General features: G+C 49.0%; 4 protein-coding genes across 5 annotated transcripts; 2 read left to right on the top strand and 2 right to left on the bottom strand.

Moving 5' to 3' along the window:
- Positions 1-171: 171 nt before the first annotated feature.
- On the bottom strand, positions 172-13,243 carry zfyve26 (zinc finger, FYVE domain containing 26). The gene is made up of 42 exons (XM_077730632.1): positions 13,077-13,243; positions 12,281-12,577; positions 12,001-12,076; positions 11,842-11,937; positions 11,645-11,776; positions 11,133-11,469; positions 10,935-11,059; positions 10,513-10,677; positions 10,343-10,431; positions 9,862-10,007; positions 9,584-9,778; positions 9,031-9,483; positions 8,815-8,889; positions 8,495-8,580; positions 8,180-8,414; positions 7,731-7,994; positions 7,550-7,672; positions 7,298-7,480; positions 6,948-7,187; positions 6,774-6,879; positions 5,861-6,642; positions 5,593-5,789; positions 5,424-5,528; positions 5,226-5,348; positions 4,702-5,119; positions 4,494-4,592; positions 4,250-4,431; positions 4,047-4,183; positions 3,924-3,952; positions 3,597-3,736; positions 3,305-3,525; positions 3,000-3,147; positions 2,717-2,920; positions 2,412-2,606; positions 2,150-2,347; positions 1,991-2,071; positions 1,764-1,879; positions 1,536-1,671; positions 1,375-1,434; positions 1,120-1,302; positions 990-1,040; positions 172-828 (listed from the first exon to the last, which is right to left on the bottom strand). The coding sequence occupies exons 2-42, from the start codon at positions 12,493-12,495 to the stop codon at positions 577-579; spliced, it is 7,398 nt and encodes a 2,465-aa protein (XP_077586758.1). The 5' UTR covers positions 12,496-12,577; positions 13,077-13,243; the 3' UTR covers positions 172-576.
- A 356-nt stretch (positions 13,244-13,599) lies between these two features.
- On the top strand, positions 13,600-15,063 carry LOC144205978 (galectin-related protein B). Its single transcript, XM_077730625.1, has 4 exons — positions 13,600-13,730; positions 13,838-13,923; positions 14,331-14,541; positions 14,677-15,063. The coding sequence occupies exons 1-4, from the start codon at positions 13,704-13,706 to the stop codon at positions 14,818-14,820; spliced, it is 468 nt and encodes a 155-aa protein (XP_077586751.1). The 5' UTR covers positions 13,600-13,703; the 3' UTR covers positions 14,821-15,063.
- A 40-nt stretch (positions 15,064-15,103) lies between these two features.
- On the bottom strand, positions 15,104-19,225 carry plek2 (pleckstrin 2). 2 transcript variants are annotated; one of them, XM_077730621.1, is made up of 9 exons: positions 18,089-18,190; positions 17,842-18,006; positions 17,400-17,605; positions 17,238-17,329; positions 16,623-16,810; positions 15,931-16,032; positions 15,782-15,865; positions 15,621-15,699; positions 15,104-15,530 (listed from the first exon to the last, which is right to left on the bottom strand). In XM_077730621.1, the coding sequence occupies exons 1-9, from the start codon at positions 18,188-18,190 to the stop codon at positions 15,403-15,405; spliced, it is 1,146 nt and encodes a 381-aa protein (XP_077586747.1). In that variant the 3' UTR covers positions 15,104-15,402. The 2 variants fall into 2 exon arrangements, with proteins under 2 accessions (XP_077586747.1, XP_077586748.1); XM_077730622.1 differs by lacking the exon at positions 18,089-18,190 and adding an exon at positions 19,164-19,225 and having other exon boundaries at positions 15,105-15,530.
- Positions 18,632-20,321, top strand: oip5 (opa interacting protein 5). The gene is made up of 5 exons (XM_077730624.1): positions 18,632-18,946; positions 19,023-19,089; positions 19,624-19,746; positions 19,812-19,893; positions 20,169-20,321. Exons 1-5 carry the CDS (start codon positions 18,784-18,786, stop codon positions 20,244-20,246), a joined length of 513 nt encoding a protein of 170 aa, XP_077586750.1. The 5' UTR covers positions 18,632-18,783; the 3' UTR covers positions 20,247-20,321.
- Positions 20,322-23,571: the final 3,250 nt, after the last annotated feature.

Below are 23,571 nucleotides of genomic sequence, written 5' to 3'. Positions count from 1 at the left end.
TGACAACGTCGCTTTTTATACCGGCGAGGTTGGTTTGCCTTTCTAAGTCATTGGCTGCCATGAGACGGCGCGGGACGTCCATTCCAAACGGGATTGGACATCAGGCGGCGTCCATGGCAGCCGGCGGTTGAATGTTTACATCTCATGTAAATAAACTGTCGTTGACGGGAGTTTGTCATTTTACTCCGGCTTTTGCCAACGAGTTTTTATTTCTGGGAATTAGCAAAATAACAGAAAAATAATGACAGGTGACAAATTGACAGAGGAGAAAGATTTAAAGTGCGGCAGTGAGTGGATGAGAGTGCATTTTAGTCACGGTGACTCTCAAAAAGTGGCTTTTGGATCAAATTGCCATTTAAAGGCAGTAACATTAGAATCCCTTGCAAAGTGATTTCAAAATGGAACATTAAAAAAAATCTGTGTTGATTTAGGCCTTTTTGAAGAATGAAACTCCTCCTCCGCTGTGCACCATTTGCACTTAAGGCAACATTTGTTTCCCTTTTTGTAGTTGAGGTAGCGAGGGATCGGGGTCCCGCTAACGACTAACGCGAGTTGATCCGATCGGGGGGGTGTCCGTTACCTGTCCCGGTCGGGTTTGGAGGTCCTCCCGATCCCGCCGCCGTCGCCTTCCTCCTCCTCCTCCTCCTCGTCTTCGCCCGGGCAGTGCTCCCGCAGCCACTGGCGGCAGATGTTGCGCATGACCGAGTCCCGGGCCGAGTGGGCCTCCCGCAGGACCCCCCGCACCAGCGGTCCGGCCCTGGTGGCCTCCATTTTGACGGCCAGCAAGTAGGCGGGACGTAGCTTCTTGCACAGCAGGTAAGCTTTGATCTGAGGAAGCAAAAAATATTGTTTAAAAATAAAACAGAGCTTCAGCTGGGACCATGCATTATAAACCTGACGGGCCACCGGGATTTTCATAAGCATAAACGTTCCCTCTTTTACTAAGGACCATAATGGATCATTTTTAGAAGAGATAATTTCAAGCTCACCTTGATTTCTGTGTTCTTGATCTCCAGAATGAGACTTTCTACTTCTTTGGCCTGCCACAAAGACCAGGAACAAATGTCAACGCGACACGGCGGCGGCCAGGTTTTTTTCCGCGAGGGCGCGTGTACTCACGTCGGCGGCTCCTTTGTCGGCCGCCTCCACGCAGCTGAGGACCAGCGCGTCGCCGTCGCCCCTGGTGGCGGCGCCCGACTCTCGCACGCACTTGAGCAGCTGACGCGCCGCCGCGAACTTCCTGCGGCGGAGCAGCCGCTGTCCGGCTCTCACGTACACGGCCTGCGCCTCCAGCTGAAAGTCCTGCGGCGACAAACACGTGACCCGTGACCTTTTCCGTTCTTTTTTTTTTTGAAGAACAATGCCGACGGTCACCTGGATGACTCGGTAAGCGATGCCAAAGCCTTCCTCCACGTTTTTCCCACCCAGCATCACCTGCAAATTTACAAACAACAAGTTTGCAACGGAAAAGACAAGACATTTTGCACAGGAAAAAGACATGTATCGGGATGTCAAAGGTCACTAGAGCGCCTGACCTTGCAGGCCACCTCGGCTTTCACCGCGCTCCCGCCAAACAAGGTGGGCGGGGCCCCGGGGCCGGCGGCGGGCGGCGTCTCGCGACGGTGCAAGAAACGGGTGACCTCCAGCTGCAGCTCGATGGTGTTTATGTGCCTGAAGACAAAAGGTTGGAACGTGAGAAAAGTCGTCCTTTTCAGCCGGAAAAGCCGATCCCGAACCTGGAGGACATCTCGCCTCGCACTCACCTGGACACGTCGCTTGACGACATGATTTTCCTGAAGGCCTTCTTCTTGACTCCGCCCCTGCACTGCTGCTCCTGCAGGTACGTCTTCAGGTGCTCTTTGGCCCGCACCAACCAGCGCTAACGTCAGTAACAGTATATTGCCAATATCACTTCAGTGCCGATCAAGTACTTCCCGGGTTAGAAGTGGCCATCGTTGGCCAAGTGTGAATAGGCGTTGCGTTGGCGTACCTGTTGGTCACCCAGATGCTGGTAGGACGTGGCTCCGTGGGCAAAGAAGCGGATACAGGTCATGGCCGCACGCACGTGATCCTGACCAGTTCAAAATGTCACGTTAAGAGCATTCTTGACGGGTCGCACGTTAGGTGGCTAGATTTGAGGAGCACCCACCGTCATGAACTGTTGAAGCTGGTAGAGCGTGTGGAAGTATCCCCGTCGCTGCAGCCACTGGCAGGAGGCCATCAGGTAGCGGCCCCACGCTTCCAAACCCGGGTCCACTTTCTCCAGGACCTCCTGCAGCGCGCCCAGGCGTCCTCGCTCCAGGGCAGGTTGCAGCACCCCCTCCAGGAACACTTCCTCCGGGGCTTCCTGAGGGAGGACGGCGGCAACCCGTCAATGAACTTCAAATGGTTTCCAGTTTCTGGAGACTCACCTTGTCCAGGAGATACGAAAGCGCCACGTTCATGGCGTCGTGGCGCATGTGGAAGCTGACCAGCGCCAGGTGCGGGGCGTACGCCGTCAGGTAGTACAGGCACTCCTGGTGGAGGACCCCCGCCGGGACGTGAGAGCGCTCGTTCAGGGCGTCCTGCAATTCCTGCAGCGGGGCTAAAATGTCCTCGCTCAAAGTCTGCAAGGGAACAAAAATTATTTTAAATGTGGGTATATGATATTACAAAACCATTGAAACGAGCAGACTGACAAATCATGGCCCTTGTTAAAAAGTTGGGGCGGACATACCGCGGCAGGTCTGACCACGGTCTCCAGGTGCTTGATGATCTCCTGAAGCAAAATGGGGCCCATGTTGACCTGGTTGCGGTCCAGGGGGGCCTTCAGGCAACGCGCAAACTTCTCCCGCGCCGCCGACAGGTTGCCGGCCTTCAACGAGGCCATGGCCCACGCTTGCCACACGGCGCCGGCGTCCAGGCCGCTTTTGGTGGACACCTTCATCCAAAAAGTCAAACTTTAAGGAGGCTTCTTTTCCTGGCTGCGTGTGTGTGTGTGTGTGTGACATGTTTCTGACCTCTACCGCCAGCTGGTAATACTCGGCTTCCAAGAGCTGGTTTCGGAGGCGCGTGACGGCCACCGTCTCCAAGATGTCGTCCAGCGAGGGGATGTGTTTGTAATTGGCTGTCACCAGGATCTTTAGCACGTCCACTTTGCTAATGTAGCTGCCGGGAAACAAAATTAGCAACAGTATTTTTAGCCTAGTTTGATGAATAGGATTTTTTCCCTCCGCCCGATGAAAACCAATGTAGCATTTAAAAACAATAAAATGATGTGGCGTATTTTCCCGCATATAAGCCGTCATTTTGGACGTCGACTTACCTGTCGCACAAGGCCAGGTCCTGGTGTCGGCCCACCTTGACGAACATGAGCTTGGCGCTGAAGAGCAGCCGGCGCATGACGTCGGTCAGCAGGCAGGCGTCCACCTCGGGGTTGGTCAGCTTGCGGGACAGCCCGCGGCAGTGCTCGATCAGCCGCCGCCCGCACGCCGCCTGATCGCCGTGCAGGGATAGGATGGTCACGCACAGTTGGGCGCTGGGCGCCTGGACGGGGACACACAAAATAAAATAACATTTGAGAAGGGATCGCTCGAAAGAGGCCATTGGCCGCCAACCTGCTCGTAGTAAAAGTCGTTGCGCAGGCGCTGGTTTTGCGCCGGATCGGCGGAGAGCCTGAACTGCCTGGGGGACATCTCGGGAAGGTGCAACGTGCCCCCGTCGAGGGTGTCTTCTATCGGGACGGGACTTCCCGACGCTGTGCCCAGAAAAGGGTTAAAAAAAACGGACATTTGTATATTAATAGGAATATTGTGGCTTAGAGGACTCAAAAAGTATGTGGATGATGCTAAGTCAGGGCATATTTTTTTCTTTTAAAAGACCAGAAATAGTCACTCCTTTGAAAACAAAAATAGCAGAGAGACAAAAATGTATCCATAACGTACCTTCATCTGCTTCCAGCTCATCATCAGAACTGCGGAAGAACCAAGACATTTAGCATGTCCATTTAAGATCAGAATGCAAAATACAAAAAAGTCAATCATTACAAAAAGAAGAATTGTACTCACTCGGGGTGAAAGTAGGAGTAACAGTGGTCACACACTCGGACTTCCTCGCCGGGAGATGCGTCCACGGCCATCTTGCGTTCCGAGCAAGCCCGACAGACCAAGCGGCCGCAACGCCGACAGTGATGGCGCCGGTTGAACTGAGGACAAACGCTTTGTTCGTCGCCATCGTGCTCACGCTTTTATTATACCCTTTTATCACTGACCATGGTGAAGCGCTCCCGTTGGCACACCATGCAAACGTCCCGCTGGGTATCGGGCACCCAGTCCTTGCGCTCGGGAGGTCGATCGGGCGGTTGGAATCTGCCGGGCGAGGAGCGCTTCCTCCCCGCCGAGCCTCGCTCTCGCTCGCCGCTGTTCGTGGAGGTGGTGTGCGTGGGCGTGCTGCCTGCCGCCGACACGGGGGGTCAACGCCACGGACCGTCGGCGAGTCGGCACGCGTCGACTCACTGGCGGAGGAGGGCGGAGGGGATTCCGGGCGGCCGGACGATAGGGAGACGCCGTCCAAGGCGGGACACGCCGTCAGGGCGTCCTGGCTGATGATGGAGTCTGGCCAGGAAGGAAAAAATATGAAGTTTTTGAGCTGAATCTTTACTCCTCCTTGAGGAGCCATTTTGTCTAGCTGACACTGACAAAATGGCAGCTTTGCTCCACTCACCCGATCTGGACCTCTCCCACGGGGCGCAGGGAAAGTCCAAGGCCTTGCCGGCGTACTCGTCCAGGAGCCCGTCCACGGCCTCCGGCCCGAAGCCGGCCTCCCGGCCCGCCGGCGAGCCCCTCAGGGCGGCGGCGGCCCCCCGGGCCCAGTCCACCTTCAGGTTCATCAGCATCTGCTCCAGCATGAGTAGCGGCTCCGCCAAAAGGGGGTAGTAGTCGGGGCGGGCGGCCGGCGGCAGGGCCAGCGACAGCGTGGAGCCCAGCTCCAGCGTGCGGATGTGGCGGCGGCGCGCCGGCGACGCCCGCCTCCGGAAGTGCAGCGTCACGTAGTCGGCCAGGAAGTGGCAGGCGGCCAGACCCGGCCGGCGGTCCAAGGCGCCCTCGCACACCTCCAGGCCGCAAGGTAAGCCCCGGAGAAGCTAAACAACAGAACAGATACGCATTGTGGGTTGCCAGGTTCATTTGGCTTTTTCACATTTCCTGCAAAATACCGAGAGCGTAAAATGAAGACGGCTTAGCTCAAACCTGGAAGGCCTGGTTGGTCTGTCCTTTGTCCAGCAGATCCAGCAGATGCTCCGTCTGCAGCTGCAATCGGAACTGCTGGCTCACGGGATGAAGCTCGGCCCAACGGGCGCCGAGCGAAAAAGCCTGCCCAACAAAAAAAAAAACGTCAGTCTCTGGTGAAATCGGTTTTCTTTTTGTTGTTTCCTCAGCAACTCATACCTTGGCTTCCAGTATCTGAGCTAGCACGGACTCGGGGTTAGCTTTCGATTGCGCCCTCAGCTCCTGCCACGTATCCCACGGCAACGGCGGCTGCAAGGCTAACATCTGTGGAGGAGAAGGGGGTCACGACTTCTTTTTTTTTGGGGGGGGTGCAAAGGTCATTTCCTACCTGCCCGTATACGTCCAGCTCCGTCTTCTTTCGCAGAAGGTCGGCACGGAGCGGGCCTTCGGCCACGTCGTCCAGGCAGAGGTCCAGAAGATCGGCGCAGGCGGCGAGCGGCCACCGATCCGCCGCCTGGAGAACCACGCGAGCGCGCAGGTCGCCGGCCCGAACCCGGAACAGGTGCTGGACGCCTTGCTCGTCACCTTGAAGGTTTTTTAAGCCATATGTATAGTTAAAAAATAAATCATTTTGGGGTCGGTCGGTCGGGGCTTACCTTCCAAGGCCGCCCAGGCTAGCAGGCGATCCCTCAGCTCCCTTTGCTGGCCGCCACCGGAGCCGTAGAGCTCCAGCAGCCTGAGCGCTCGCTCCACGTCGCCGGAAGCCAGCGCCCGCCGGAAGGCGTCGGCGGCCACCTCACGCGCCGCGTCGTCCCGGGGCCCGGCCAGCAGGAGCCCCACCGGGGGCGTCCCGCACAGCCTGGCGCCCAGCCCCTCCTCGTCGACGGGGCCCAGCACGGGTTCGGCCATGACGCCCAGGTACGCCCGGAGCGTCGGCCGGGCCAGGAGGAGGGCGTCGGCCTCGCGGCCGATCTGCTCCGCGTCCATGGGCGGCTCCTTGCGCCCGCCGCGGAAGTAGCCCGTCCAGCCCGAGGATTGGCTGCGGGCGCTCTCGCCCTTGGAGGCGCTCAAACACACCAGGGCCGCCACCAGGGGCGAGCGAGAGTTCAGGAAGGTCAGCAGGGACAGGGTGAGCGAAAAGGACCGGGACGAGGCGGGCGGAGAGGCGGCGCACGGCGAGTCCTCCTCCGACGAGATGGACTCCACGCTGGCGTCGGACGGGAGCTCGTCCAAGGCCAGCGCGGCCGCGTGCCGGCCGGCGTGGCGTTGGAGCAACGAGGTCAAAGCGGGCACGCCGAACACGTCGTCGTCGCCGCCAACGCCATCCCCCGGCTGGTCAGGAAAGGCGGTCCCCGTGGGCGGGACTTTGCAGCATCGCTGGATGATGACTTGCTGGAGGCTGAGGCTAAGCCCCGCCTCCCTTAGCAGGGAGAGCATCCTAGACGAAAAAAAAACAAAGAGAAAATGATTCCAAATACAATCTATTTTTAAAAAGGGTACATTTTGAACACACATGGACATATCATTATAAAAAAATACATCAATAATAATTTGTCATGAAAGACATACCTGTCCGGAGAAACTTGGCGCTCAAACAAGAGGTAGGAGAGAAGCTGCCACGGAGTTTGAAGCAACACCGGCAACGGGTTCCCCAGCTTCACCTCGCTGGCCTGGTCTGAGTGAGACGAGACAAGGCGTCAACGACGACTTCTCGCCCTTCTTCCACCCCGACGGGGCGCCAACCTTCCGATCCCAGGCCGCGCACCAGCAGGGCGGCCAACGCGTCCACGTAGTGCAGAAAGACGCGGACAAAGTGGGGCCCGCTCAGGTCCCCGTCGGGCTCGAAGGGGCAAAGCTGGTCCAGCGAGCTCAGCAGCTGCTTGACGGCGGAACGCACCGGACGGGGGTCCGCCTCCGACGCTTTTCCGGCCGCCTGCTCCGACAGTAGCGCGACGAGGGAGGCGGAGGATGCCGCCACGCCGTCTGAGAGTCAAGAAATGGAGCATTCCATTAGCCTTGCGTGCACATTTTGATTCCTGAATTAAACTTGGGTTGAGAAAAGCAATACGGCGCAAATAAGTCAGCGTACTGACCGGCGAGCTCGATGGCAGAGCTGAGCTGGCGCAGGCTGCTGTCCAAGCGCTGCGTCAGGGCCAGTCTGGCGGCGATGCACTCCTCGCTCAGCGTCGGGTGGCAGCACAGCAGCACCTCCTGGATGCAGCACCCAAAAGGTCTGGCCGTAGCGGCCGGCGCCTGCTCTTCCTTTGCCGCGCTCTCTGAACACAAGCGGCAACCGTCGCCATGGGCAGCCATTTTGGAGCAGGCCACGCCGTCAGTTAACTCACCCGTCATCTTGACCGAGTTCTTGGTGGGCGCTTGGCGATTGAGGATCTTGCTGAGGTGTTGCAAGAGCAGAGGAAAGCCGCAGATGTTCTCAGGACGAAGAGCTTTGGGGTCCAGGCGCACGCCTGCGGGGGAAACGGTTAGTTCATCTTCAGCCAAGCCGGACGGCAAAGGTCGACGTACCGCGAGCCTCCAGACCGGCGGCCAGGCGACGCTCGGCCGTGTCCAGCAGCTGGCGAGAAGTCTTCCAGAGCTGGCAGTGGCAAGACGCCAGGTCGAAGGCCGCCATGGCCGCCGGGCTCAGCTCCTCCAGCAGGGTGTTCAACGGGCAGGGAGGGTCCGGTGAGCGGCGCTCGGTCCAGTAGTCCTCCCGGAGGGTCGGCAGCGGGTGGGCCGGCGTGCTGAGGAGCCGCTGGGCTATGTCGGAGATGGAGTAGAAAGCTACGCCTGCGGAAGGAAGAAAAAAATGAGGGAAATTGGATTGAAAACAAGATCACAGTTTCAAACTAATTCAATTAAACAAATGGAGAACAAAAAAATAAAAAAAATCTACAACAAACCTTACCAAAATTGAACAAAAATCGACCTAAATAATCCCTCTAATGCAAATAAAAACCTCAGGAGGTCCGCACCTGCTGCCGCCGCGTTTCCAATGGCCTGAAGGGTGAAGCGCCCGCTGCTGCCCAATCGGCTGCGCCCGCCTGCCGGGGCCACGCACGGGCCCTCGGAAGACGACGAAGAGGACGACGACTGACTTTCCATCTTCTGCTCCACCTGGCTCAGTTCCTCCAGGACTTGCGTGTAGCGCTCCATCAAGGCCAGCTCGCCGTAGGGGGCCGACGCCTCCAGGTCGAAAACCAGAGATACCTTCGCAAAAGGCAAATGGTAAAACGAGGAGCGCTCGCCGGGGGTGTCGTCGACGGTCCCTAGCCGCCCGGATAACTCACCTGACGGGCCTCCATGAAGTTACCGCAGCGGATGCAGGAGATGAGGAGACACTCCGGAGGAGACAACATGGCGGGGATCAGCCAATCTACACGTGGCAAAATATAAGAAAATAAAAGAAATAAAATCATTTACTATGGTGGTGTTTTGGCAGAAGCACCTGAGCTAAATTAGTAATGTTAAAGGCAGCTAATGCTAGCATATTTTTAGCAGGAAAAAGGCATTTGAAAGCATACCAGACTCAGTAGTAGCTATGGTTATTCGAAAATTCCATATTTCTTCCCTTACTAAATCTACTTTTTGTGTAAAATGGTTACCCTACCTGAACTGAGGCCGACCTCACCACCCATCGAGGGAGGGCTCCCACTGTTTTGGGTTTTCCTCAAAACTTCGGAAGCTGCAAAAAGAGAGAGAGAATGATCAATCCACCATTGCTGCACACTGTAAAAAATGTTTTAGAGAGAGAATGATCAATTCATCATTGGCGCACACTGTAAAAAATGTTGCAAAAAAACTTCCGGTCCTGCATTTCTCTTACCATTTCCGCTGCGGTGGTTACTGCTGACGATCTGCAGCCTCCACTGAGCCTCGGCGGTGCGCTTGGACAAGGTCTGCAGGCGAGCCCCGAAGGTCCCGCCGGCCACCGAGCAACCCATGCTCTCCGCCAACTCCGCCTCCCCGGGGCCCACGGGGGACCCGGCCTCCAGGCTTTCTTTCAGCAGCTTCAGAAAGCCCTCCAGGGCCGTCTGGTCCGCCAGGAAGCCCTGGCAGCCTTGGACCAGGTGGGCCAGATCCGGCTCGGGTTCCTCCCCGGTTTCCGGGGCCGGCTCTGCGGCGCTCTCCTCCTCGGGCCTCGGTGGAGCGAAATCGGCGGCGGAGAGGAAAAGCAGCGAGAAGATGTTTTCCAGCAGCTCCAGCCGGAACAGGACGGGGACGGACTCCAAGTACACTTGGCATTGGGACAGGTAGCGGCCAAACGGCGACTGGCCATCTAGAAAAACAACAACAAAAAATCTTTATTATTTGTAATTATTTTGGGAAGACAACTAGTAAGGAGTTAAAGGCTAAAAATAAGGGGTTCAATTGTGTACCTTCTGTAGTGGCGAGCAGAGTGGGCTGGGTTCCTTCCCAAGCGTCTCTCCGTCTCTTGGCACGACATTGGCCGCACGCCACCCTCTCGTGAGCGTTGACGCACAGCGCGTAGATGGCGTACTTGATGGCGCAGAAGGCGCGGAAGACCACCACGCTCCTCTGCGCCGCGGGGCTCAAAACGGCCTCGCCGTCACCTTGCGGGACAAAAATGACAAATGGAGTTCATTTAAAGGAGATACGGCGGGCGGGGAAAAACGAAGCCGGGCTGCAAACTGACTTCCTGGATTGGGAGTCTCTTGGAGCAGGTCGAGAACGCGGCGCTCTTCAAAACGGGCCAGCGGCGTCAACGTGTGCAGAATGTAGAGAGCCGAGTGACTGTCCACACTTTGCAGCTGCGCCAGCAACGCCTCCTTGGGAACGCCACTGGGAACAACATTCCAAATGAGAGACGGTCCGAAAAATTCTGTGGCTGAAATGTGCCGGGAAAAATACAAAAAATGGAGGAACCCATAAACCATTCCTATTACACTTTAAAAGTCAAAATACACGAAAATGTCGGCCTTTTTTTGTCATCTGACCACTTTTACATTACAAATAGTCTCTGAATTGTGTTGACAACATTGCTACGCTCATCGACGACGATCAATGGGATTAGATTAAATTAAATTACTCTATTCATCCCGTATTCAGGAAATTTCATTGTCATAGAAGCCACAAGTTCCCTAGACAGTCCCTAGAAATACATTTAAAATACTTACGGATTGTTGTTTTTACACCACTCCAGTATCCCGAGCTGTGAAGACAAAAGGTTGGCAAAGTCCTGCAGGACCGAGTCCTTGGCGGATGGCTAAAAACAAAGATAGAAAGAAAAGAGCCATGTGTGAATAAAGCAGCAAAGGCTTTTGGAAAAAGCGCGTGGGTTAGCGACCTGCTGTTGATGCAGGACGCGGAGCAGCGCTTGAGCCGAGGCCAGGCTGGTGCAGTGTGTCCATCCCAGCAGCAGCAGTAGGCGACACAGGGGGCGGAATTCGGAGCGTAACATGTCCTTCAGTTGAGAAAACTCCTCGTGCTTGATCAGGTCCAACGCCGTCACCTATGAAGCAAGTGGAAAAAGATTTTGAAATACTTCTTCATCAATGTAATATTAGAATTGATCATTTTGACTTGTTCTATTAGAATAGAATATAAAATATCAACATATATATAGTGAATTTGTGTGATTTAATAACTCGAAGTTTTTTTTACATGTATTTTGACTGCAAATGAATGAAAAATGGAATATCAATCTCCTATAACAACAAATAATTGGTATCGGTCCTATGTGACGGTCCACTAGGGGAGGCGACTTACCAAGACCTGCTCCAGAAAGTGCTTCCCGCTGCCGAGTCCCTCAAAGTAGATGGTCTTCCAGGCGGGCGAACGTTCGCCATGGCAGCACAGACTCAGCGCCAGCTTCTCGGCCTCCGGAAAGCCAGCTGGAGACAGACAGACGAGTTTTTAACCCCGACGATTTCCGGCCAAACGGGGAGTCGCCCCCCCTAACCCTACCTGGCGTGTGGGGGGCGCTCCTGAGCAGGAAATCCCGCCGCAGCCTGAGCGCCACCGAGGAGTACGCGGCCAGGAGCGCGTGGCAGCCGGGTCGAACCAGAGCGCTCAGGACCCCGTCCTCCTTCAGGGGACCGTCTCTGGACGCCCACAGCGTCTCGCACAGGGCCTCTAATTGGTGGTCGCCTCCGCCGGGACGTTGCGACGGGGGCGGCGGCATGGCCGCCAAAGCCGAGTAGACGCCCTCTTCCCATTCGGGATCCGAGGCGGGGTTTTCCAGTTTGGTGAGAAGGTGGCGGATGAAGACGTGCTGCAGGGGTGCTTCGTCCACCACACTGAACTGGAAGGGAAGGACAGAAAAAATATTAATAACAATAATAATAGTAGTAATAATAGTGGATCGGGGTTATATAGCAACAGTGCGTACAGACATTGTTCAACTTTTCCAAGACCAAAATAAAGCATTATCCTTTGTCAAAAAGCCTCACATTAAAAAAAAAAATCAACACTCTTACCTGCAAGAAATGTGCAAGTGACTGTGCAAGTCTGGGCTTCTTCTTCTCCAGCAATGTAAGTAAACAACGCTCCACGGCGGCTTGCGTTGATTCTTTGGCGCCTTGCGTGCCCGCAAAAGCTTCATGAACCTGCTGCTGGGACACGGTCAGATCATTAGGACTCCCAAAAACATAGAGAGAATACCAAAGAATGTCACCTCGAGGACATCCTCTTGGACACCTTCTTCCCCGAGATGCTCCAGCAGGAGAAGAAACTCTAACTCGGTCCTGACCTTGGGTGAGATCTTTTCCAGCTAAAATGAAAGCAAAGTGAGAATCCACACGTACACTTTAGATTGAAGATGGGTTGAGCTGACCTGCTGGTCGGTCTGTTGTTCCAAAATGCGCAGCCAAAACCAGGACAGCTTGTGTGGACTGCCAACAGACTCCCATCTGCAATTTTGTTAAGCCATTCAGTTAAATTCATCGTGAAAAATCATCACCAGGCCTGCCACAAACAATTATCTGTTTTTCATGTTTTGTTTTTGACTGTTTTTTGGACTATTTTCACTCATTTCAAATGAAAAGAACCCTGGCTGACGTCACATTTTAAACCGATGGCAAAAAAATAAAGGAAAAAAATACAATAGGACTTACTTTAAAGGATAAGGATGGCAGACGACTGCTATGACAATCTCCCGCACTTTGGCCGCCGTCTCCGCCGCCGCAAGCAGCTGCGGCACGCAAGCGCTGGCCACCTCCCACTCGCCGCACATCAGGCATCGCTTGAAGTAGTCGAAGAGGGCCTGGAGCGACGTCTCGGCCTCGTGCCCGAAAGGGTGCGCCGGCGCCGCCGCCGCCTGGGTGTCCATTTTGGACGGAGCCCGGGAGGCGAGAGCTCCGCCGGAGGTCAGCTGGCCTTTCGGACCAGTCGGAAACGGAAGTCCGGTTGACCTAGAGCAGAAAAGAATACATCGTAATCTAAAATTAATTCACCTTTTAATTCGTGAAGAGTTTTCCCAAGAACAGAAGCCCACCGCCGTGTTTTGGGAAAATCTTTAAAATGTTCACTTGGCAATAATTTTTAATATTTTGTGTTATTAAAAGCCATGCAGTAAGTATGCTTACATAATAGTGCAGTCCTAAAATGCTGTTTAAACAAACAAAAATACATTACAATTGAGTTAATTCAGTTGTTTACGCACTGAACTCAAGATGTCACAAATGGGCTTTCAACCGTATTACAAGACTAAGTTCAAATATTTATTCTTTATTTTTTTTAGCAGTATTCTATCCTGGCAGGGTTCACTGACAGATGACCTAACGTCAAGATAGCGCTAGCATGTACATTAGCATTAGCGACCAATGAAAGTTAGCGACAAGTTCCGTGGAAAAAAATATATTGCAATTATAGCTAAGGTGCAAAGCACATAATATTGGAAAAATGACTTACTCATGTCTTTGTGTAGTTTGTAGCAATGAATTTGAAGAGTTGTGTGCACTTTTCTGAGCCCCTTGCGTACAGCTACTTCTCCGACAGTCAACGTGGGGTCACGTGAGTTGATCAGCTGACTGATTAGAAGCCATCAGATAGGTCAGAGGAGAACAGCGTTGTTGCGTTTGGGTGCTGTCGAAAATCCGGTAATTCTTTTAGAATGGGTCTTCGTACTAGCTGAAATAAAAAAAAAAAATGTTTTTCAGAATTATATTGAGGATTTTTGAATGTATTGTTTTTCAGAGTTTTTTTTAGTTAAAGAACCACTTTGTGAGGAAAGCTGTCCCTTTGTTGACAGTGTGAAATAAGCATATTTATCTCAGCTCCTTTAAATATGTACATTGGTTAAATCCTTTTATAAATACATCATTTTCATGAGCAGAAACGACAAGATGACAATTAAAAAGCTTTTTCAAAAAATGTAAGGATAAAGATCATTAGACATTTTAAATGAACTCCCCTCCCACCTGATGGTGGAGCCTGTCTCCATGGCAACAGGCGGGCTTTGCCGGTGGATGATCGTCGTCCCTTGGCATCTCCTCTCCACACCGCTACAGCACAGCACTGCGTCACACCCTGACTGGAATGGAGGACAAGGACAATAAAGGAAATGTACGTACTCTTGGTTTATTTCTTCCTAACGGCGAGAGTGATTACGAATGGCGGGGATGGGCACGACGGGGGTGGCTGACGTCCCGCTAAGCTATTGTCTCGCGCAGGAGGAGTACATCGGGGAGATTAAGGGCGGCCTGCGACCTTCCATGAAGCTGGTGGTGATGGGGATTGTTGACAAGAAAGCCAAAAGGTCAGTGTTTGGGTACCCGTGAGATAAACAAATGTGGGGATAAAAGACAGTTTAGTAAATGTGATCAAGTCATGCTTTGGAAACAATAAGATCATGCTAACATTTTCATTGTCAGAAGTTGGCGTAGCATAATTAAGACAAAGGCTGGGAAAATCTAAAGGAATTATTGGGATTTAGATCATAAAGTGTACAAAAATGGAGAGGATGTAATATACAATGTGGTCGATTTAAAAAATACTTTTTAATAGTTACTTTTATAAACAGACAGCGCACAATATTTTTAGTCAGATGTAGTAATGCATTATGGTGAGAAAAGCAAGGCTCCTATTTCAAGAGGAATATGGCGATGCTTTGAATTTGGCTGCTCACCTGGATTTGACCACGTCGCCCGTCATTTGTACGTTTAGCATCGAGGTGGTGGTATCGACCGCGCCGCATCCCAAGGAAGCGGACCAAGAAGATCAGGAGGAGGCGGAGACGGAAGGTGACGTGGGTCTTCAGCTGAAGGTCAGCTTCCTGGACAAAGCCGTCCAACGCAACGCCCGCCTGGCGGGCAAGTGGGGCTCTGCCGAAAAAACGCTCTCCTTCTTCCCTTTCGCGCCTGGGGAGCCTTTCAAGGTAATTCTTTTAAGCGTCCAGCGGCCCATCAGAAAATGTCGACACCCACTGATGATTTCGAAAAGTCAAACGGGATAAAACGTCTATATTTAAGGAGCAAAAATCTTTCATCTTTTGTCCTTTTACGTGGCGTAGCTGGAAATCGTGTGCGAGCACCAGCAGTTCCGCATCCTGGTGGACGGTCAGCCACTGTGCGGTTTCGCCCACCGCCTCCCGCAGCTCGCCACCTTGACGGCGTTGCGAGTCTTCGGGGACGTGCGGCTCACCAAGGTGGCCTGACGCCGCTCGGTCCTCTTTAGGAGGGGGAGCGACGTGCGAGACAAAGTGCCTTCGTGCCATGTAGCGGCGAAGCGCGTCTTGCAAAAACTAGCGCAGAATGTCAATGGCGTGGACGCCGCCGGACTATTTCGTCATTGTCGTGATTGTACTTTTAAGACTGGCCGTGTCAAAGGTCAGCAATCCCTGCAGCCCTTGTGAGGAGGATAAGCGCTTCAAAAAAAATAAAAGAATACTTTGACTATCTTCATGGAATTGATCATATTTACCTCGTTCTTCTCATTTAAATATGATGTTCTGTTTTAATTATCAAAATATTTTAATATCATTCTGACCGGAAGATGCTCAATACATTCTTGGGGAAACATTTGGGAATGGCAAAAATGTGTCCTACAAAATATACCTTTTTTTCACGATTCAAATTCGTTAGTAAAAAAAATACTAATAATAGTAATATCAAAATGGCTTCCTTCCTCCGGAGAAAAATAAATGGGAAATGCTATGCGGTTCTGCTGTAACGATGGTAAACTTTTGAGACGAGGGAATATTACGGCAAGCCCGTTTTTTGTTTGTGTGACGGTGGCCCTACGTGTGCTCCCGGATGGCGTCGATCCAATCCATCTTCTCCCGGTTGCTGGGAGCTTGGATGAAGTAACGCCGGTCCGATTGGGTGATGATGTTGAAAAGGTTGCCTTGGATGTTGCCCTTCACACCTGAATTTAAAATTAAAATTAAAAAACCTTTCTATGTACACTACGTTGCTTAGCGAATCATGGGCGCAGTCAAACATTAGCGAGACACACCCGAGGGAACGCCGTTATCATCCAGCGATGACACCAGCGAGCCTCGGAGGGGGAAGCCTCCCGCGGGGATGATGTCATCCTGAAATCAGACAGGAAACGGATCTTTTCGCGACTCGGCGGCTGACTCAGCATCGCGCAACGCGTACACTTTGCCCCCGTACCTTGGTGGGGTCATAGTAATGGAGGAAGGAAGGTTCCGAGCGCAGCACAAAGAGTCGGATCTTCCAGTTTTTCCGCCTCTGGCCCTACGGGTGGACATATCCAATTCAGATGCATTCAAATCCAAGTGCTTTTGTGATTTTGCTTTTACTTGTTTAAGCAGGTAGCCTCTCTTGATCACGTGACCGCTCAGCTCCACCGTGGAAAGCTTGGTCTCGGCCTTCACGCATCCTCGCTTCTTTAAATTGTCGGACTGGAATTTGGAGGGAAAAAAGGGTTAAAATATTAAGGTCGTGGATGAATTATTTGTTTCTTTGCTTAAAAGAGCCAGAGTAAGGTCAAATGAAAGACATTTATTTGGCCAGTGGTTCGATATTCGGGCACAATATTACGACGTTATTATATTGGTTATGTTACATTAAGTAACATGTAAGAATACAGAGTGAGTGGCTAATTTAAATAAAAAAATGCTTCGTCATAGCTCCCATTTCATTTACATGTTCGGTAAGCGTGTAGCGGCTAATTGAGCGGCTCTACATTAGCATAAATATTACCTCATTTATTATAACGACTTACATGTCGGGGTATAACGCATTACTTCCCCTAGTGTTATGACTTTACTTTCGTAATATTATGACTTTATTGCCCTATACTCTTTCCCTCAAAAGTTTTACGTTTATTTGAACACATATAATACGCAGTCAAAAAACATGCTAACAAAGTGATAGCAAAGTGCTAACATAGCTCGTCGCACTAGTTAGGAAAATAAACGCGACAAACTAGTTCGTTTTTGGAGCTTCTAAAACGTCAAATAATTAACAAAATGGCTGTTTGGCTACTCACAAAGCTGTAGAGAGCGGTGGAATCGTCCAGGAAAAGTTCGCTGGGACCGGCGGTGCGCAGAGCCTCGACGCTGCGGAGGCCCACCGTGCGCAGGAAGCCTTCTTCCAGCAGGGCCGACGCCAGAGTCACCGCCTCCGACCGGCTCAGCGCCAGCTGCGCAAATACTAGCCAATCGACCACTGCGGAGCCTGCAAGAAAGAAAGAAGGAAGGAAATATTTTTTATGTACTTCTTTCTTTCTTTTATTCGTATTTTTTAATCATATGAAAATATATATATATATATATTCTAGGAGCCATTTCACGCCGTGATGTTGCTCTCTGAATGGGAACAATCTGATTGGTTTCTGGCCAATCACAAGCCAATAACATGAAATGTGATTTGTTTAGCCCCTTGTTTAACATTAGGCACAGTACTAGAAGTTATTTCTGTAAAATGTGTGACTATAACAATCTAATCGTCTAAATATGCCTATTTGAGTCACACAATCATTTTTTTAAATCATGTTTATGTTACTTCTAATAAATAATGTTATATTCAAACTTTTCAAAAAGATTGGACGTCTCTGACCGTCAAGAACCCTGAAATATTTATATTTTTAGTGTGTGCTTGTTACCTGAGAAGCAGTTGGTGTACATGCGTCCTTGCTCCACGTGGCTGCTCATGTTGATCCCGCTGTGGACATCATACATGGCTTCCAGCACTTTGCTAGAAAACCAGACCAGAAAACCGTTCGTCTTTGCCCGAAAGTGCCCGCGGAAGCCGCAGATGAGCTCACCTGAGATTGATGTGGGTCGGCTGCGAGCTCCCGGGCGTGGTGGGGCTGACACCGGGTGAGTCGTCGCCCTCGTCGGGCCCTCCCTCGAGGTCCTCCAGTTTGTCCGCCGCCGACGCGATGTCGCCCGCCCACTGGTCGCGTTCTTCGCGGGAACACGCCTCCAAAAAGTGGTCCACGCAGGTCTTGGTTTGAAGCCGGAACACCAACTAATAAAAATGAAAACACATCATGACATCATTGCAATGACTCCAGCAGAGACCCTGACTCAGCGCCCAGTCAGCCGACACGACGTCACCATATCGTGGTGTATTGACCAAGAAAATGCAACAAATTGGATCAAGTCATATCTTTTCTTAAAGGCCGTGCTCCATGCTTTTTAAATCTGATAATAGTTTCATCTATAGGACAATAGTGAAGAATTAAAAAAAAAAAAAGCACTCACGGGTCGATTGTCGTACTCCAGGTAAGGGCATGTTATGACGCAATCCTTCAGCATGATTTTCCCCCGCTGACATGAATCTCTTTTCCCTCCCTCGTACTTGTAGTAGATGAGCTTGTCAGGCATCAGCTTGAACCAGCGCGCCTTCCAGTTGTGCACCAGATGACCCTGGAGGAAAATACTCTTTAAGAAGACATCCCCCAAGGGAGAGATACAGACTGTTTGCTTTAAAAATATAATATAAACAGACCCTTTTGACTAGGAAGCCCTCGCGGAGTATCGTAACCTTTTCCTGTAAATCCATTGCGATCATTCCTGTCCCTACCTGAATCACTCTTGAATCAACATGCATACTCACTGGTTATATATACACACACACATATGGGGCGTGGAGACACCCACACACACCCACACACACACACCCACAGCGCTAACAGCTGTTGACATTAGTCATCATATAGTGTAAAGTATGCGATCAGGTAATACAAATTTAATGAATGCAACTCAAATTTGAAAAAGTATAGTTTGCATTCTGCTGGGATATTTAAAAACTACAAAATATCCTGACACTATATAAAATCCATTCTAAAAATATCATTTTCTTACTGCTAACAATGTTTTGGGTAAAAAGCAGTATCTTTAAATTACAAATACTACAAACACCAAGAACATTTAAAGCTAGAAATGGATAAATGGACAAATCAAAACAGGCGCATTCCATTGGCAGTCGAGAGCGCGGGTGAAAAGCTCCCGTCCAATCTTAGACGCGAATAAACAGAGGCACTCCGCCAATTGGAGAAGACCTGCATGCTTCCATTTCCGCCTTTTAAACACATAAACATTGAGCTCCTCTCTCGGCGGCGTGACAAGAATGCCTCCCGTTACCGGTTATAAACATTGTACGTGAGAAAAGCAATAATAATATTGTTATTATAAGAGACGGACATGGAGTTTAAAGAGAGTATACTTGTCGAACGCGAGGACGTTACGGAGCAGTTGTTACCCGGCCAGCTAGCAACCCTCCACTGCAAGCATTGCCACACGGTCCTCGGAGACTCGCTTTCCGTCTGCGGGGAGCTCCCCTGTTTGGAATCCGTCATATGCCTCAGTAATAACAAATCCCTGCGCGATAAGAGCGACATCGTGCTATTTGTGAAAGCCCTTTTCTTTTCTTCTTTCTATAGAAGTCACCAAGGACGTGGTAGTGAGCGACGAGATGGATTTGGGACGTAACGGGAAACTGGCTAACTGGTGAGCGCATGACCACGTTCCAATGCTAAAAAACCTGACTAGTACAGATATTTGAAGTTATTTCGGCCGCTTACCAGTTCGAATGGACGTCTAGTTTGTCAATGGGTGTTTTCGAAGTCCACCTGTAAACTGAGCTGGTATTGAATGATACATTTTGTATTGACGTCTACCGTAATGTCTCTAAAAGAGTTTTAAAAAATATATATTATCATAATTATACGAGCTTTTTAAAAAGCTGGTATAATGCATTTCATTTAAAAGAAAATATGACATTTTCTTTTAAATTAAATGCTTTTACTGATTTTAACAGAGTATGTAACAGGTTATTGAGATCCATTAGCCATAATGCAATTATACAAAAAACTTTACACTTTCTTTCTCATACAGATGAGTTTTTTTCATGTACTAATACTGAGATTTTAGTCTTGTAATATGATTTTTTTCAATTTTTTTGTGGCCCTGATATGCCGTAATAAATTACAATGTGATGCGTCATCATTGCAATTATTATTATTTTTTTCTTCTATGTTTCAGCATCTTCCGTCACCTGGCGTGCGGCAAATGCGGCCGAGCGTTGGGCAAATCGCTCATGGCAACGCCGCCTCACCTGGCCACGCTACGCTCGCTCTTTCTGCTCCGCAAGACGCAAGTCACGTGGTCAGTAGCCGAGTACGACTTCGACGGCAGAACGCGGCGAGCAAACTATCGACTTCCTCTTTCAGTTACGTGCTGGACAGCTGCGCCGTGGTCAAGGCGTCCGCCGTGTCCTTTCGCTTCGAGCCTCTCACAGAAGATATGGATGAGGTAAATGCTCAGAGGGACAAAATGGTGTCTCGCACACGTAGTTACTTGAAAACGAGCAATTTGGACTCCAGGTGAAAGCAAACAAAAATGCTATTTCATCAAATCCAAATAGTGTTTTCATTTACAAAACATTGTGAGCAATTATACATTTATAAATTTAGTATATACGTGAAATTTTCCTTCTGTCACTTCATTTCTTATAGTCATATTTTTGCTAAATAGAACAAAATGCATGTCTACTGTTATTGTTTGATCATTTTTGCATGCTTTTGCAGGCCAAGCAGAAATTTAAAGCTCACTTGAAGGCCATGAAAAAGTGGCAAGCAAACGGCATCAACAGCTTGGACAAGTAATAACTACATTTTTCTTTTTTTTGTGTTGTTGTTGACTTTTCTTTCCCAATAAAAAAATACTTTTTTTCAAGTGAATGTGGCACACAATTTGTTGTCATCGGCACCATGCTGCTGCCTTTTATTTTCACCATCATGGTTACTATTGCTGAGTTTAAGAAGAAGTACATTTGGTGCTAAGAGTTATTCATACAAAAACCATGGAATAATACTTGTAATAAGCATGCCCCTTTGTGCATAGTTTTGTACATGAAACGCTCCGCTACAACATGCTCGCTACCTCAAAATCGGCCCGGCGTGACCGACAATTGTTCATTATTGCATGCGTTACAATCACGTCCAACCCCCCCACCCCCGAAAAACGAATCATGCGTCATCGTAACGGAAAGTATCGACCATACGGAAACCGTAAAAATGTCTAACGTATAGTACAGGGAAGTAGAATATCTCAAATAATTGTTTTGAATGTTAACCCTTGATAGGGCACTCGTTAAACTATTTGACTGCTTGGCAACTGGAATTGGACGTCTAGCGCCATTAAAAATCGCCAAAAGAATACATCAAATAATCTTGAGTTATTCAGGGCCATAATTTGAGTATTTTAATGATTAATGTTCACTTATTTGGACAAATTTAGTGGTAGAAAGGTTCTTATGAAGTGACTTATCACATTAGCAAAGCACTTTAGAGTCAAATACTGTAGACCTAATATTAAAATTGAAAATAAAAGGACTGTATGACAATATACTGAATGAAATTGTCTGCCGATTCTCCCAGTCAAATGAGATTGGACAAATGGCGGCCACCGAGTTGAAGCAGTGCCTTATTAAGGGTTTTCCATTTTCCACTTGTTTCCGTGACCAACGACTACGACACAAACGACGCTTGGTGTCCAAAGGTGAATACATCACGTGACATATAAAGTAGGCATTGGAAATTCAAGCCCCGCCCACCTTCAAGTCATGCACTTATTGCTGAATCCCGTACGTACAATTTTTTGGATTCCACGTCTCTGGTATGTACAACACCAAATTCATTTTAAAAACACACCGAAGGAAACGGTTATTTCTTTTTAAGGGGTGCATTCATCACGGATTGGGTGCAGATTTTATTTTAGGAGAGATTATTATGAATTAACGTGTATCGTATTGAAGCAGGCATCATGCATTATGCTAAGTATTAAAATGCACAAGAGGATGAAAAGACTATACAAATCTCGAATGGAAGACGTTGGTGATTTTGTTGCTTTTCAAACAACGTGTCACTTGTTGACTTGTTGTTGATCTTACATTATTTTTTTAATACGTTATATAATACACAGCATCAGTCAACAAAGTGACATGTTTGGATGCAATATTGCACAATGCTCGCTCCATCTAACTTGCCTTTTTTAGATTATACAAGGCGTGGAAACCAACTACAAAATTCCACTTCTTTTCTTTTTAAGGAAATTAAAGTTGCTTTTGATGAAAGCAATAAAATACATATAACTTTCACCGCTATTGGAAATAATGCACCTCCAATCCATCTATTTAAATCTTGTTGTCGCTTTCAAATTTGATTCATAACGAATTGGAACAAGTTTGGTTTGAATTTTAATTATTATACCTGCATTATGTAATATGATGGACCAAATAAATTAAGGCTCACAAAGAATCAAGTAAACTTATTAATGGCATTTAAATGAGTAAAAACTAGCATGCTAGGTTAAAAGATCAAAAGTGCATGATCACTAAAAATGTTGAACTCAATTAATGGACCTCTTTTAAAATGGTTTAACTTGAAGTTGGAAATGATTGCACTGTTTTAAATCTTCACATTTTGGGGGCTTTACGCCGGTCGATTAAATGAATCCTACTTCAAAATAAAGTCGCACTTGTTTTGTCTTTGAGGTAGCAAAAAAAGTATCCCGCCCACCCGCTCGCATTCTACAGTGACACGTGTCTGGAATTTGCTATCGCTTTTAGCCATTTGTGGACTTGGACCGACCGGCGTGTGACTAAGAATTTAACTGATAACATATATATTGTTAAACCAGCTCCTGAAATCCTAAACGCTTAGTTTAAAGAATGGTTAATTTGCTCAATTCTAATTCAATCAACATCTTATTCAGTACATCTTTGCGGTGGCTTAAATACATTAAAGCGGATTACGTCATGACTATTTAACAACAACAATAAAAATCATTCTATTTTCTTTTTTTGGTCTTCTAATCATTGGAAGTTGATATTCGCGTGCTACATCTTGTTCTGGTTGTGGACAACTCACAGCAGCTTCTTCATTGAAGATTCATCTTCTTCATCTTCATTTCGATGCCAAGCGAGTACAGCCAAGACGGCGGTGGTCATCCAACAACACCGTGTTCACCAGAACTTCCATCCTGTAACTCCACAAAATGATCCTACTTATATATTTACCTCATTGGTTGCTGCCACCGGTATTTCAAAGTAAATACATAAATAAATAACTGAAATTAACACCGCGGAACAAATTGAAAATGTCCGTGGGATGGCAAATACATGAAAGAAAATCGTAGCCAAGATAGCTCAATTCCTCACATTGAATGTTTTTTTTTTTTTATGAATGAAAAGCAAAATACTGAAATTCTACACATTTCCTCATTGAAACACGTTGTTTTCGACTACCGAGCTAAAAGAGTTATCGTTGCCCTCTAGCGTTGATGCTACAAAGTGCAACAGCTGAACTCGACCTGGATAATATTTTCATCATTAGCTCCTGGCCAATCAACGTCAAATGATTGCAGGTGGCAGACGACAAATTCAAAAGGCTTAAATGACGGTGTATTGGAAATGATATAGCCCTGTAAGATGATACTTTACTGCCTTAGGAACCGGTAGATGGAATAAAAGAAAAGCAAATCGAGTCTGCAAAGGAAAAAATAAAAAAGAGTCTGACCTTGGGAGCCTCCTGCTGTTCATGCCGCAGAGATGTTTCCGAGCTCAACAATGGCTGGCTGGCCTGCTTCGTCTTCCGCGTTGACGCAAACACTTCACCTTCTCGATAAAACATGTAAAGGAGACACTTTTCTGGCAGAAAGCTTTCACCTCGCGTGAGGTGGAAGCGCTAAGGGGGCATAAAAAATAGCCCCCCTCGCCTCTAGCGTGCAGCCGTTCAGCTACGCCATCTTTCATGTGCTCCTAATGGGCGGAGAGTGAAGAGCAGGAAAGAACGATGATTGGCTGAGAAGGGGCGTCGCTCAAAATATGAAAAGGACCACCCCCTGAAGTGTGTGGCCGCTTGTAGATACTACATACCTATACACGTACCTATATTACTCTGTATTTATGCTAGTATTTAGGAAAAAATA

Source organism: Stigmatopora nigra, chromosome 13, assembly GCF_051989575.1.
Source record: "Stigmatopora nigra isolate UIUO_SnigA chromosome 13, RoL_Snig_1.1, whole genome shotgun sequence".
NCBI classification, from domain to species: domain Eukaryota; kingdom Metazoa; phylum Chordata; class Actinopteri; order Syngnathiformes; family Syngnathidae; genus Stigmatopora; species Stigmatopora nigra.
This window is presented reverse-complemented; position numbering and strand designations above follow the sequence as displayed.